The sequence below is a fragment of the Microtus oregoni genome, unplaced genomic scaffold (genome assembly GCF_018167655.1).
Source record: "Microtus oregoni isolate MIOR12 unplaced genomic scaffold, Mior012 000067F_ref0000223, whole genome shotgun sequence".
Taxonomy (NCBI): domain Eukaryota; kingdom Metazoa; phylum Chordata; class Mammalia; order Rodentia; family Cricetidae; genus Microtus; species Microtus oregoni.
This window is the reverse complement of record NW_024543974.1, coordinates 3708099-3722867: the sequence shown is the minus strand read 5'-3', so window position 1 is coordinate 3722867 and position 14769 is coordinate 3708099. Positions and strand designations below refer to the sequence as shown.

General features: G+C 41.5%; 1 protein-coding gene across 1 annotated transcript in view; it reads right to left on the bottom strand.

The window, feature by feature from the left end:
- LOC121440461 (transmembrane protein 185A-like) overlaps nucleotides 1–3678 on the bottom strand; it is a 28488-nt gene extending 24810 nt beyond the window's left edge. Inside the window, exon 1 of the mRNA XM_041641225.1 lies at nucleotides 3501–3678. Within this exon, the coding sequence (XP_041497159.1) occupies nucleotides 3501–3538 (38 nt within the window). The 5' untranslated portion in view covers nucleotides 3539–3678. The remainder of the gene's footprint in view (nucleotides 1–3500) is intronic.
- Between the last annotated feature and the right edge of the window lie 11091 nt (nucleotides 3679–14769).

Genomic DNA, 14769 nt, shown 5'->3' with positions numbered 1-14769 from the left:
AACACTGCACACATTATGTGCAGTGATCATACTACACTATCCTTCCTTTTTAACAATTCTTTTGAAAACATACTACTTTATTTTATATGAATAGATGTATTGCCTGTATGCATGTCTGTACACCATGTGCATATCTGCTGGCTGCAGAGGCCTTTAGTGAACTGTCACCAGCAATCACATTGTTTTTTCTCCTGATTTCAAATAAAAGACAACTTACAAAGATTAAAGAGAAGCTTTAGAATAAGGAGTATACAAGAAGATTGCAAAGATAATTTAGTTCATTAGGATTACATGTCCATATAAGGAAGCCCCATCCCCACCCCAAAGGCATTTTTCAGTCTTTGTTTCAGTCTAGAATACCCAAGGAATACACTGCACTCCCATCACGAGCCCACTACAGATGAGTCAGTAGGCCAAGCAGAGTTCTCACAGCCTTTCAATGCTGTTTGGCTGGCAGAGCTGAAGGGCCTTCTCTAACAAATAACAACTCTACCAAAAGAGTAGACAACCCTGAGGCCTTGTGGTATAGTCAGGTTGCCGATTTAACGTCACATACACCCAAATCTGTACCTCCCAGGGACAGACATTCTGGAATCAGATTCCCATCTCTGTAAACTTCTAATAGTCTGTTTAATCTGTAAAGCTGTTAGAGGCTTCAGGCAGTCAAAAAGAATTCTTGGTAGAAATAGTATGTTTCAAGAATTTTAACTTGTTTAACTAAAAGGCAATTAGGGAAAGAAAGTTCATGATCAACCACTTCTGTGGCAGAGGGAAATAGGTAGAGGGTCAGCTGTTAGCCCTTCACAGCTGGGTGCTAAACACTTTTGAATCATTCTGTGTTACTACTATTTCTAGAAAAATGACAATATCACAGTGAATTTTCGCTGACCAAGACTTGCAAGGTAGGAACCACCAAACCATAACAGTGGCTATATCTGTGCTACAGAAATAATCTCCAGAGCACATTCTTCTTTACTCTCAAAGTCCTTCCCATCTCATCAATGGAATAGTTGCACTCTGAAGGGACATAAAAGGAAAATAGTCCATACAACGAGAAGGAAAGCAGTCATTGAACAAAGCAGTTCTAGACTGTTCCTACAAGCTCTGTTGAGTTACCATTCATTTTGCAAATACTTACAGAGCCAGCTGTTATATCATAGAAACAACAGTAATAGAAGTCACAGGTTTGGTCCTACATGGTTTAAATTTCAGTAGGGGAGAAAAATATTAAATAAACAAAAGGACACATGCAAGGGCACAGATAAGTGCTCTAAACAGGGGACTATGTTATTCCACAGAGATTGGGGTTGGGGAAACTAGGACAACTTCTTTCAGCAACTACCAAGTGAGTAGAGATTTCAATGGTAAATAGAAGTTACCTAAGTCCCTATTAAATAAGTAGGTATGATGAAGCCCGGGAGTAAGAGGAACATGCACAAATTGGTTCAGAATAGAGACAAAGACAGCAGCACAAAGATCTGAGGTCCGCCCCTCAGTTTGCTCTCCAGGTGTCTGAAAGGCTTTTGTCAGCATGGAGAAGATTAAAACACAATGTTAAAAACTAGATCAACCATAATACATAAAACACCACTATCTAAGAAAATCTAACCTGTTAATATCAAACTCATCATTGTATTCTTGGAACATCTTTAAGGTAATACTATTCCTTCCCACTAATAACACTGAATCAGGACAATGGTGGCCTACAGGAGACCTTTTAAGTTATTTCAGGGAGAGATGCATTGTACTCCATTTAGAATTCAAGCACTAATAAGTGTATTAATGATTATTATAAATCTCTTCAAAGCATTTCATTATCATTTTTAGACTTGTATTGGGAGGAAAAAATGCTTAAGGAAAAAAAATGGTTGTCAGTGGCGCACTACTGCTTTCACAGCTCTCAGGTAACTTGAAACAGCCCCTTGCAGCTTCTGGCCTAGCTGATCCCTAATAAACAAGTCACAGAACTTTCTATTTGTAACACTGGAATCAGCCATTAATTCAGGCGCAATAGCCTTGTGAACAATTATACTCATTCTATAGATAAAACTGACAGATAAGTGAGTTGCCCAAGGACATAAAACTATTCAGCTTTTATTTCTCTTTCTAGAAAATATACAAGATGTGCCCAGCTTCAGTGCCATCCCCAAGTTGTCCTAGGAGCAGCAGAGGAAAAAATTCCAGTATAGTTATTCTAAATGAACTCCTCTCTGCAGAATAACTTCGAGGTCAACAGTGACATCCACAGATCAAGGTCAGAATATGAACACAAAGACAAATGAGAGCACCCAGTCTCTAGCAGTGGTTTTAGAATTTAAAGAAGACTGCACTCCAAATAGTACCCTCTCCCTCTCTCTTTAGTTCCTTTCATGTCCAACAAACAGCCAAGAAAGTGATCTTGCTGGGCTAGAAAAGTTCAGGAATGCACGATACATCCAATCGTCTATCCCTGCACTGGAGGCTGGGACTGACAAGACTAGCTTCCTTGAATGCCTGTCTTCGATCCTCCTTTTACACAGTAATGGACTAAAGAGATCAGTGAAGTGAACTCACCTCACAGCTTATTAAAGAGGAACAAAGAATCACTTGGTTACCTATGGCCTCGTCTCCAATCTAGGTCTTGACTCAGTTTACTTCCAAAGACGTTTTCTAAGTACTTACTATATGACAGATGGGGTGGGTGGGTGGGAAGTACTGTGGAAGGGGACAATCAGGAAGTGGTTTCTGTTTTGGAAGCTCACACCTCGCAGAGAGAACAGTTTTACAACAGTTTGGCAAGTGAACGGACAGAGATTTAGACTTTAGCCAGTGTTTTCTCTGCACTGCCCACTACGGATTTCAAGTCTTGGAAATAAGCAGAGCAATACCGACTTCTTGCGAATAAACTTACAACAAAGGCTAAGAAAATGCGTATGGAAACGATCAGGTTCATCCCCCAAAGGAATTATGTAAGATTTACAATACCCTGGCAACGACTCTAAAAATTCAGTATCTCAGATATCTGTTCGATAAATAAGCAAAGTAACGGCAGACAGGCATAAATCCAAGGAAAACTCCAAGAGCTGGAACTAGAGGAAACATCTGGGAAGGTGGCCGGGGGTGGGGGGGTGGGGTGTTGTCAGGGTCAAGAGAAATGGCTCTAGCACAGAGAATGGGGACAGGCAGGCAGAGCGGTGAGGTGAGGAAAAAGAGAAATCGAGACAGAGAAGTTGGAATACGATAGAGAGGACGAGTGGAGAGCAATGGGCTTCCCTCCAGGAGGACACCGCTCCAAGCTGGGCAACTTGGGCCACGGCCGGTTGGTTCCAGTTGGTGCGGGAGGAAGAAGTGGATGGACGGACTAAGAGGCCGACAACAGCTTTCCGAGAGCAGCTGGCAGCCGTGAGGAGCCTCGGGCCGGTGCCGGGGTCCTCAGGCTCCAGCACCGCGGCCACCTCGCCTCTCCCAGCCGCTGCCCGAATCCAAGCCCCCGCCTGGCACCGCCAACGTAACCGCCTCACCTCGGGTTGAAGTCCTGAAAAAGGCCCCTCAGGTTCATGGCGGAGAACTTCACAGAGGCGTCCTCCTCTTCCCCCGCCCCCCGCGCCGCGAAGCCTGCGCCTCACAGAGGGTTCATGCTGCCAAAGCCAGCAGCGTCGCCAACGCCGCCGCAAGCAGAAACCCGAGCAACCAACCGCCTCTGACACTTCTTTCCGGCTTCCGTAGCCAGAACGCGCATGCGCGCTGAGGCTCCACGCTCGCCAGGCCGGGAGGTTATTGGATAACCGGCTGTGGTTATTTTTGCTCCCCAATACCAGCTTGCTGGGCAGAGCGACTACAAAAAGAGGAGGGAAGGGATGGAGAACCTCAGGGATGGAGAGCGCTAACTGAGGGGAAGCCCTTAAGAGGGTGAAAGCCAAACTGGAGTCCCAGGGTGAGATCATCATAGACACCTGTCACCGACCTGTCTCCCAGGCCCATACCAAGGTCTGGAGGATTCCCCAAAATTGACTGTACCTTTGAGCTACACCTACCAGAGTTGCCACTAAATCCAGTTTGCATATAAACTTCCTTTCCATGCTCCAAGCATACTGTGATATCCTGACAATTTCAAACTCACATTATCTTTCACCAAAGTCATCTATCTACCCTGTCAACCATGTCCCCATCCTAGGTTTCCACTGTCGTTAGCAGAAGGTCTATCCATCGGGATGCCCAAATTGAAGATGTGGAACTTATCCTTATCCTAATCTAGTTTAGAGTCTCCTTGGCTCCTGTCTGAACTTTGTGGTGGCTCAAGCTGGGCTTTTCCCATTCCCAGTTATACTATTTAGAACTGCCAGGTTCATCTTATTGGACAAGTTAACATCTTGGTGGCTCAGATTTTGTCCTCTGCAAAACGGACACAAAAATCCCTACATTTCCACTTTGGTTAGGAAAGTTCAGAGAGATCATGCATAATGCATAGCCCTACCATTTGTTAGATGTTCCAAGAATGCTGTTGCTAGCTGTTGTTCTTTTAAGTGCCAACCTTTTTAAAGAATTCTGTTTACTTTTCAACTTCAAAAATAGTACAACGTCATAGCAGAGGACTTAGTCTACCATATTTACTTCCAACCAATTTAAGAGTTGTTGTTTTCATCAGCACAGCAATACCTTAAACATTAACTTGGGTTCATTATGAGTAATACTCAACTTTGTTACAATAGCTGAGTTTCATGAATGACAATTTTATGTTGGTTAGCCCCAGGGGAAGCTTAAGATGAACACAGTTGGGAGAATCATGCTTTGCCATGATGTATCATCTTTCTTCTGGAAACTTGAAAACATTCCACAAGTGGTAATTATTCTCCCTAACACCCACTGAGACATGGACATTATTATATGAGTCGTTTATGAGTGACTAACCTGAATGAAGCAACCAGCTACTGAAGCACCATGACCCTCTCTTAGAATTTTATCATCTTGCTGGAATATTCCTTTATACTCTGTGAAGATATGTTACTGCGATTGGTTTAATAAAAAGATAAATGGTCAGTAGCTAGGAAGGATTTCCAGGCACAGTGGACACTGGAAAGAAGAAGGATTGAGAAGTCAGCCAGATGCAGAACGAGTCAAACACACAAAATGGCAAAGAGGTAAAAGCCACATGGTAGAACATAGATTAATAAAAAATGGGTATTTTAAGTTATAAGAGCTAATGAGAAACAAGTCTGAGCTATCAGCTGGAGCTGTCATAATTAATAAGCCTCCATGTGGTTATTCAGGAGCTGGCTGGCAGGACACAAAAAGTCTGACTACACCACCTTCTCTGACCACTCTCCTGATGATGTCCAAACTCTAGCCGTGAAGTCTCTCCCAGTGAATAGCAAAGTGCAGAAAAGCTAAAGCAAAGAGAAGCTTGCATAATACGCCCAGTACAAATTTGCTAGTGAAGGCAGAGAAACAAAGTTGCAACTTAACATTTCAGCAAAACAGAGTGCTAACAAAAGTTAACTGCCAATATACTGAGTAGCCAGTATCATCTTATTTTCCGAAGGTTTCACCTCAAGCAGACATCAAGAAAACAGCTTTTCAGCTATAACTCTTGAATAACTCGAATCATGGTTTTCTCAAAAGATTCGTGGTAAGTTGCTTAGAGTACCAATGCTACTCTTGGTATATTACTGGGTACTCCTGGAACTGAGACACTTTTCTATGGGGTCATGAATTCAGTTTTAGCAGTTCCCTCTAGGGTAGGCCATGGGGATTTCTTATCCTGAATACCATGATAAAATTATATCAACATTGTCTTTATGTTCTTTTACTTTGACAAGCCAAGTTGCTATGAAAAAAAAATAAAAATACAGAAAGAATTCGACTATGGCAGTGTTTGGATATTCATCTTCAAGAGGGGGAATTACCTTGACTGCCTCAAATGCACTAGATGCCCAGCCCTGTGCACTACTAGGATTCACAGGACTGTGGAGGAATGGGCTTCCTCCTTCCCAGAATTCACCCTGTTCTCCTTGACCTGCCTCTACTTCCTGTCTGGTTGTTCTGCCTATACTTCCTGCATGACTACTGGCCAATCAGCATTTATTTGAAACACAATCGACAGAATATAGACAATTTTCCTGCACCATGTGAATGAGCTAAGTACAGAGAGACATTTCATTGTATGAGCTGCTAAACTAAATCAGCATATATCATAAAGGTATCATGCCTTCCAAATTTGGGTCTAAGGATATGTTGCTTTGGAAAAGAGGTTCTCTTTTTGTTTCCACAGAAGATTAGAACCTGTGGATTGCTTCCAGAGCAATATGGTTTCATGGAACAAGGCCCCCTTAAAGGTTGCTGTGAACATCTCCAAAAAGAAAATGCTTTGCCCAACTGCTGACTGAGATGAACCTAGCCTACAGGACACACCATGAAAGACCTGATTAACAGTGCTCCTAAATAGCAAGAAGTAGTATGGACAGAACTACGCTCATATTCCCAAATAGTATTTATAATTATTTACATTTAAAGGGGGATATTCTATAGAGATGAATAATTTACTTTGGTATGGATCTTGGTTTATTGATACAATTTTAAGGTACCTTTTGTTATACTGTATATGTATTTTTCTGTCCTTGATTAAGGTATTGTGTTTGTGTAGTTCATTTAATAGTGTAACGTATAATTTAAAAATTTAGGTTAATAGATAGTCATCTATAATAGTCAAGATTTTAGTCATGTTACTTAAATTTTCTACATATATAGAGATATATTTCAGTTAGATAGGTATTCTTCAAATCTTTCAAAGACCTTCAGAATATGGCATTTAAATGTTTTCAGAACTTAAGACTTTCCGTGACAGTGAGACACATCTGCTCCTGGCAGCACAGGCTACTTCAACAAGAAGATGGGCATTGAAGAGGCTCCTTATGGAGTTGGTTAGCTTTTTGGGAAAAACTGCTCTTGCCTGGATTACTTAACTGGACATGCAGGACCCACAGAGAAATGACTGCTGAACTTGCCTAAAGGTGATATGGTCTTTGGGGGTTCCAGCTTCATAAAAGAGTCTGAGAGATATTCTGCAGGATACAGAAGAAAATGACTGTCAAACTGCCAATATAGGTAGAACTGTCTTTGAAATTTCCTGCTTCGTGGAAAAGTCTGATAGATACTATGGGCCAGTAGGCTGAAGATGGGTGCCTCAGTGGTACAGAAGAACTTTGTGTGCCTGTCCAGGCAGTGAGATATCTCTGCCAATTCTAGAGTTTTTGAAGTTGCTTACAATGTACTTCCTGTTTACTTAGGTAATATTATATCCTTCTGAAATCTTTAATGGAGTTGAAGAATAGATAGTTATAGTTATACTTTTCCTTAGTTATGATAAAAGATAAAGTAAATAGAAGTATTGTAACTGTAATTTTTGCTTGATACCTGTTTTGTTATATGTAATTTTACTATGTTAAAGTTAAAGCTTTTTTATTTAAGCAGAAAAGGGGAGGTGATGTGGGAGTCCCCTCTGTGTGCTATGACTACTATTAGTGAATAAAGAAACTGCCTTGGCCTGTTGATAGGGCAGAACTTAGGTAGATGGGGAAAACTGGAAAGAATGCTGGGAGAAAGAAGAGGTGGAGAGAGATGCCATGGAGTCACCAGAGACAGATGCTAGGAAGTTTACCCGGTAAGCCACAGCCACATGGCAATATACAGATTTATGGAAATGGGTTAAATTAATATAAGAGTTAGCCAATAAGAAGCTAGAGCTAATGGGTCAAGCAGTGATTTAATTAATACAGATTCTGTGTGATTATTTCAGTTCTGGGCAGCCGGGATGAACAAGTGGCTCTCCTCCAACACATGTGCCTTAAGGTTTGCTTCAGGTAAAACATTAAAAGGTCTAATAATTTCCTTTTCTTCCCTTCCCTCATCTCTCATTATATAACTGTTCATAATCTTAACAGCAACCTATAAAATCCTAGCAATCTATTCTAACACTATACTATCATAACCATGACTTTCTTAATGTATCTAAAATTTATCTCTTTTTATAAATTTAAACATTCTTGTAAGTTCCAGAGAGCCAAATTGGACCTACCTGAACAGACCAGACTTTGTCCCTTCATTACAGAGCAATATTCAATTTCTTACACAAATTCTTTGCTTGTTTTTCTTGATTTTTTTTTTACTTTTTAAAAATATTTTAAATTTAAGCTCTCGGCACCAGGAGACCCAGCGTTGGGGTGAGTTTCTGGCCCATGGCGCCAGCCTGCGACGGGCAGCTCGGGGGTTCCTTGGCCCCCTGTCCTTCTTGGGCTCTCTGCGGGGCCTCTACTCCCTGGGTGCTGCCTCTTTCTTCCTGGCCCACCCAGCTTCCGTCCAAGCCCTCCCCACTTCGGCACCACCGCCCTCTTTTGGTGTGTGGCATCGCCCAGCCCAGCCCAGCCTGTCTGGGCGCTGGGTCCAAGTCCTCGGGGCGCCCGGGCGGGCTGCAGTTCCTTTGTTTCTGTGGCCTGCCTGCACCAAGCAGGGTAGGCGCTTATGTTGTCTTGTTGCTATTGCTAGAACTTCAAGCACTATATTGAAGAGGTATGGTGAGAGTGGACAGCCTTGTCGTGTTCCTGAGTTTAGTGGGATGGCTTTGAGTTTCTCCCCGTTTAATTTGATGCTAGCTGTTGGCTTGCTGTATATAGCTTTTATTATATTTAGGTATGATCCTTGTATTCCTAATCTCTAATAATTTTATCCTTGAGGGATGTTGAATTTTGTCAAATGCTTTTTCAGCATCTAATGAAATGATCATATGGTTTTTTCCTTTCAGTTTATTTATATGATGGATTACATTGATAGATTTTCGTATGTTGAACCAGCCCTGCACCTCTGGGATGAAGCCTACTTGATCATAATGGATAATTTTTCTAATGTGTTCTTGGATTCTTTTTGCCAGTATTTTGTTGAGGATTTTTGCGTCGATGTTCATGAGTGAGATTGGCCTATAATTCTCTTTCTTGGTTGAGTCTTTGTGCGGTTTTGGTATCAGAGTAATTGTAGCTTCATAGAAGGAATTTGGCAATGCCTCTTCTGTTTCTATATTGTGAAATACATTAATGAGTATAGGTATAAGGTCTTCTTGGAAGTTCTGGTAGAATTCCGCATTGAAACCATCTGGTCCTGGGCTTTTTTTGGTAGGGAGGTTTTGATAACTGCTTCTAATTCTTCATGACTAACAGGTCTATTTAGATTGTTCAGCTGGTCCTGATTTAACTTTGGTATATGGTATTTATCTAAATAAGTGTCCATTTCCTTTACATTTTCCAGTTTTGTATCATACAGGCTTTTGTAATAAGATCTAATGATTCTCTGAATTTCCTCTGTGTCTGTGGTTATGTCCCCCTTTTCATTTCTGATCTTATTAATTTGCAAATTCTCTCTCTGCCGTTTGACTAGATTGGATAGGGGTTTGTCAATCTTGTTGATTTTCTCCAAGAACCATCTTTTTGTTTCATTGATTCTTTGGACTGTTTTCTGTGTTTCTATTTTGTTGATTTCAGCTCTCAGTTTGGTTATTTCCAGTCTTCTACTCTTCTTCGGTGAGTCTGCTTCTTTTTTTTCTAGAGCTTTCAGGTGGGCTGTTAAGTCTCCAATATGTGATTTCTCTGTTTTCTTTAAGTGGGCACTTAGTGCTATGAACTTTCCTCTTAGGACTGCTTTCTTAGTGTCCCATAAGTTTGAGTATGTTGTTTCTTTATTTTCATTGAATTCCAGGAAGACTTTAATTTCTTTCTGTATTTCTTCCTTAATCCAGGTATGGTTCAGTAGTTGACTGTTCAGTTTCCATGAGTTTGTAGGCTTCTGGGGGTAGCATTGTTGTTGAATTCTAAATTTAAATCATGGTAATCTGATAATACACAGGTGGTTACTAATATTTTTTTGTAACTGTGGATGTTTGCTTTGTTACCAACTATGTGATTGATTTTCGTGAAGGTTCCATGAGCTGCAGAGAATAAGGTATATTCTTTCCTATTTGGGTGGAATGTTCTATAGACGTCTGTTAAGTCCATTTGCTTCATTACCTCCATTAATTCTCTTATTTCTCTGTTAGGTTTCTGTCTGATTGACCTGTACATTGGTGAGAGAGGAGTGTTAATGTCTCCTAGTATTAGTGTGTGTGGTTTGATGGCTGCTTTGAGTTTTAGCAATGTTTCTTTTACGTACATGGGTGCCTTTATATTAGGGGAATAGATATTCAGGAATGAGACTTCATGCTGATGAACTGTTCCTGGTATGAGTGTAAAATGCCCCTCTCCATCTCTTCTGATTGATTTAAGTTTGAAGTCAACTCTGTTAGAAATTAGTATGGCCACACCTGCTGGTTTCTTAGGTCCATTTGCTTGATAAGCCTTTTCCCAGCCCTTTACTGTGAGTAGGTGCCAGTCTTTGTGGTTGAGGTGTGTTTCTTGTAAACAGCAGAATGTTGGATCCTGTTTTCTTATCCAATCTCTTATCCTGTGCCTTTTTATAGGTGAGTCCATTGACATTAAGTGATATTAATGACCAGTGGTTGTTAACTCCAGTCACTTTTTTAGACGTAGAGTTTGTGTGTTTCCCTTCTTTGAGTTGTGTTGGTGAGGGGTCTCTAGATGTCTGAGTTATTGTGGTCATTGTTGGACTCCTTGGGTTGTGATTTTCCTTCTATTACTTTCTGTAAGGCTGGATTTGTGGCTACGTATTGTTTAAATTTGTTTTTATCCTGAAAATTTTATTTTCTCCATTTATAGTGAATGAAAGCTTGGCTGGGTATAGTAGTCTGGGCTTGCATCCATGGTCTCTCAGTTTCTGCAGTACATCTATCCAGGTCCTTCTGGCTTCCATGGTTTCCATGGAGAAGTCAGGTGTAAGTCTGATAGGTTTACCTTTATAAGTAACTTGGCCTTTTTTTTGCAGCTCTTAATATTCTTTCTTTATTCTGTATGCTTTGTGTTTTGATTATTATATGGCGAGATTTTTTTTTGGTCCAGTCTATTCGGTGTTCTGTATGCTTCTTGAACCTTCAATGGAATATCTTTCTTTAGGTTGGGAAAGTTTTCTTCTATAATTTTATTAAATATATTTTCTGGACCGTTGAGCTCTACTTCTTCTCCTTCTTCTACCCCTATTATTCTTAGGTTTGGTCTTTTTATTGTGTCCCAGATTTCCTGAATATTTTGTGATGAGAATTTGTTGGATTTGCTGTTTTCTTTGATCAGTGTGTCTATTTTCTCTATGGTGTCTTCAGAATCTGAAATTCTTTCTTCTATCTCTTGTATTCTGTTGGTTATGCTTGTTTCTGTAGTCTCTGTTTGTTTACTTAAATTTTCCATGTCCAGCCGGCCCTCTGTTTGTATTTTCTTCTTTGCCTCCATTTCAGTTTTCAAGTCTTGAACTGTTTCCATTATCTGTTTGATTATTTTTCCTTGGTTTTCTAGGGTATCATTCACTGATTTATTCAATTATTCAAATTTTCTGTTATATTTCTCTTCCATTTCTATAAGGGCATTCTTTACATGCTGTTTAAGGGCATCAATCACTTTCATGAAGTCAACCTTTTCTACTTCTTCTTGATTAAGGTGTTCTTGTCCCCCTGTTGTGAGGTCGCTGGTTTCTGGTGGCTTCATGTTGCTTTTCAGATTGTTAGGTGAATTCTTGCATTGGCGCCTGCCCATCTCTTCCTCCGGATGCTCCCCTATGGATCTTCTTTTACAGGATCAGGTCTCCTTGCCTATTGATGTAGCTTCCCAGTGATGGCTCTTGCCAGTGATGGCTCTCCTGGAGCCAAGATCAGATCACCATGCCCAATGATGACTCTCCCCAATGCTGGCTCTCCTGGCACAGAGATCAGATCTCCGTGCCCAATGTTGGGTCTCCTGGCGCCGAGATCAGGTCTCCATGCTGGTTGGGCAGCTCACAAAGTGCCTACCTTGCTTAATGCAGGCAGGCTAGTGAAACAAAGAAACTCCTGCCCGCTAGGTTGCCCTGAGGATTCAGTGGGACCCAGCGCCTAGACAGGCTGAGCTGGGTGATGTTATGAGCCCAAAGTCGGCAGGGGGGCCGAGGTGGGGAGGGTTCTGGATGCAAGCTGGGTGGGATAGGAAGAAAGAGGCAGTATGCAGGGAGTAGAGGCCCTGCAGAGAGCCCAAGAAGGATGAGGGGTTGAGGAACTTCTGAGTTCCCTGTCCTGGGCTGGTGCCGCGGGGTCAGAAACTCACCCCAATGTTGGGTCTCCTGGCGCTGAGATCAGGTCTCTGTGCTGGTTGGGCAGCTCACAAACAAAGCCTTGAATTTTAATTTTAATCCATAGTGATCCAATACGACACAGGTGGTTACTAATATTTTTTTCTGTAACTGTGTAAGTTTTCTTTGTTACCGAGTATGTGGTCAATTTTTGAGAAGGTTCCATGAGCTGCAGAGAAGAAGGTATATCCTTTCCTATTTGGGTGGAATGTTCTATAGATGTCTATTAAGTCCATTTGATTCATTACCTCCATTAATTCTCTTATTTCTCTGTTAGGTTTCTGTCTGATTGACCTGTCCATTGGTGAGAAAGGAGTGTTGAAGTCTCCTACTATTAGTGTGTGTGGTTTGATGACTGCCTTGAAATGTTTCTTTTCCATAAGTGGGTGCTTTTATATTAGGGGCATAGATATTCAGGATTGAGACTTTGTCCTCATGAATTGTTCCTGTCATGAGTATAAAATGTCCCTCTCCATCTCTTCTGATTGATTTTAGTTTGAAGTCAACTTTGTTAGAAATTAGTATGGCCACACCTGCTTGTTTCTTTGGACCATTTGCTTGATAAATCTTTTCCGTAGATGTCTGTCTTTGTGGCTGCAGTTTGTTTCTTGTAAACAGCAGAATGTTGGATCCTGTTTTCGTATCCAATCTCTTAGCCTGTGCTTCTTTGTAGGTCAGTTGAGTCCATTGATATTAAGTGATATTAATGACCCGTGGTTGATAACTTCGGTCATTTTTCCTTTCCTTTTCTTTTTTTTTTTTTTGGTAGTAGAGTTTTATGTTTTCCTTCTTTGAGTTGTGCTGGTGAAGGGTCATTAGATGTCTGAGTTATTGTGGTCATTGTTGGACTCCTTGGGTTGTGATTTTCCTTCTATTACTTTCTGTAAGGCTGGATTTGTGGCTACGTATTGTTTAAATTTGTTTTTATCCTGAAAATTTTGTTTTCTCCATTTATAGTAAACGAAAGCTTGGCTGGGTATAGTAGTCTGGGCTTGCATCCATGATCTCTTAGTTTCTGCAGTACATCTATCCAGGCTTTCGTGGTTTCCATAGAGAAGTCAGGTGTAAGTCTGATAGGTTTACCTTTATAAGTAACTTGGCCTTTTTCCTTTGCAGCTCTTAATATTCTTTCTTTATTCTGTATGTTTTGTGTTTTGATTATTATATGGCGAGATTTTTTTTTTGGTCCAGTCTATTCGGTGTTCTGTATGCTTCTTGAACCTTCAATGGAATATCTTTCTTTAGGTTGGGAAGGTTTTCTATAATTTTATTAAATATATTTTCTGGACCATTGAGCTCTACTTCTTCTCCTTCTACCCCTATTATTCTTAGGTTTGGTCTTTTTATTGTGTCCCAGATTTCCTGAATATTTTGTGATGAGAATTTGTTGGATTTGCTGTTTTCTTTGATCAGTGTGTTTATTTTCTCTATGGTGTCTTCAGTGCCTGGCATTCTTTCTTCTATCTCTTGTAATCTTGTCTCTGTAGTTCCTGTTCGTTTACCCAGATTTTCCATCTCCAGCCTTCCCTTGGTTTGTGTTTTCTTCATTACTTCCATTTCATTCTTCAAGTCTTGAACCATTTCCCTTACCTGTTTGATTGCTTTGTCTTGTTTCTATTGGTTTTCTTGTGCATCTTTGAGAGATTTATTCATTTCCTCTACCTTTTTGTTTGTAATCTCTAATTGTCTATGGCAGTTTTTCACCTCCTGTTTAAGGTCCTCTATTATTTTCATATTATTCACTTTTGAGTTATTTTCTTCTAATTCTTCTGGAGTAAGGTGTACAATTCTTCTTGTTTTGGGATCCCTGGATTCTCGTCATGTCATGTTGCCTTTTAGGTTGTTGGAGGAATTCTTGCATTGGTGCCTGCCCATCTCTTCCTTCAAATGGAGCCAGGAGAGGCCTGGTGTCTTGGTCCAGACTTTGCTGTGACTGACTCTCTGGGTGTATCTCCTCAGGGTAGAAGCAGGAACCGTTCCCATCCAGATGGGACTTCTCAGCACTGAAACATGGATGCCTGGTAGTCCAATGATCCACCAACAAAAGGGTGAACTTGGGGGTCAGGGCCGGGTCGAGAAGAACACAGGAGACCCTGCAGCACAAGCTGAAGGTGCCCATGCTCCCTTGCTGGGGACCTTGAGGCCTGCCCGATAGGCAGGCACTCACCACTCTGGGTGGGTAGCCTTAGTGTAGGAGCAGGAAACTGTTCCTGAGCAAAGGACCTTGCAGACAGGGCAGGCTTGCGGGGCGGGGGGGTTCATGTGTAACAAAGACAGCCCTGCAGCAGGAGTTGGGGGAGAGAGTTTGTGCTCTCTTCCGGGACAATCTGCCCCTGGATAGCACAAACTCACCCATCCAGATGGAACACCTCAGCACCTAAACAGGGATGCCTGGTAGCCCAATGAGCTGGGGACTAAAGGAAGAACGTGGCAGGCAGGGTGGGGTCTAGTAGAGCACAGGAGACCCTGCAGCACAAGCTGAAGGTGCCCAGGCTCCCTTGCGGGGGACCTTGAGGCCTGCCCAGTAGGCAGGCACTCACCGCTCTG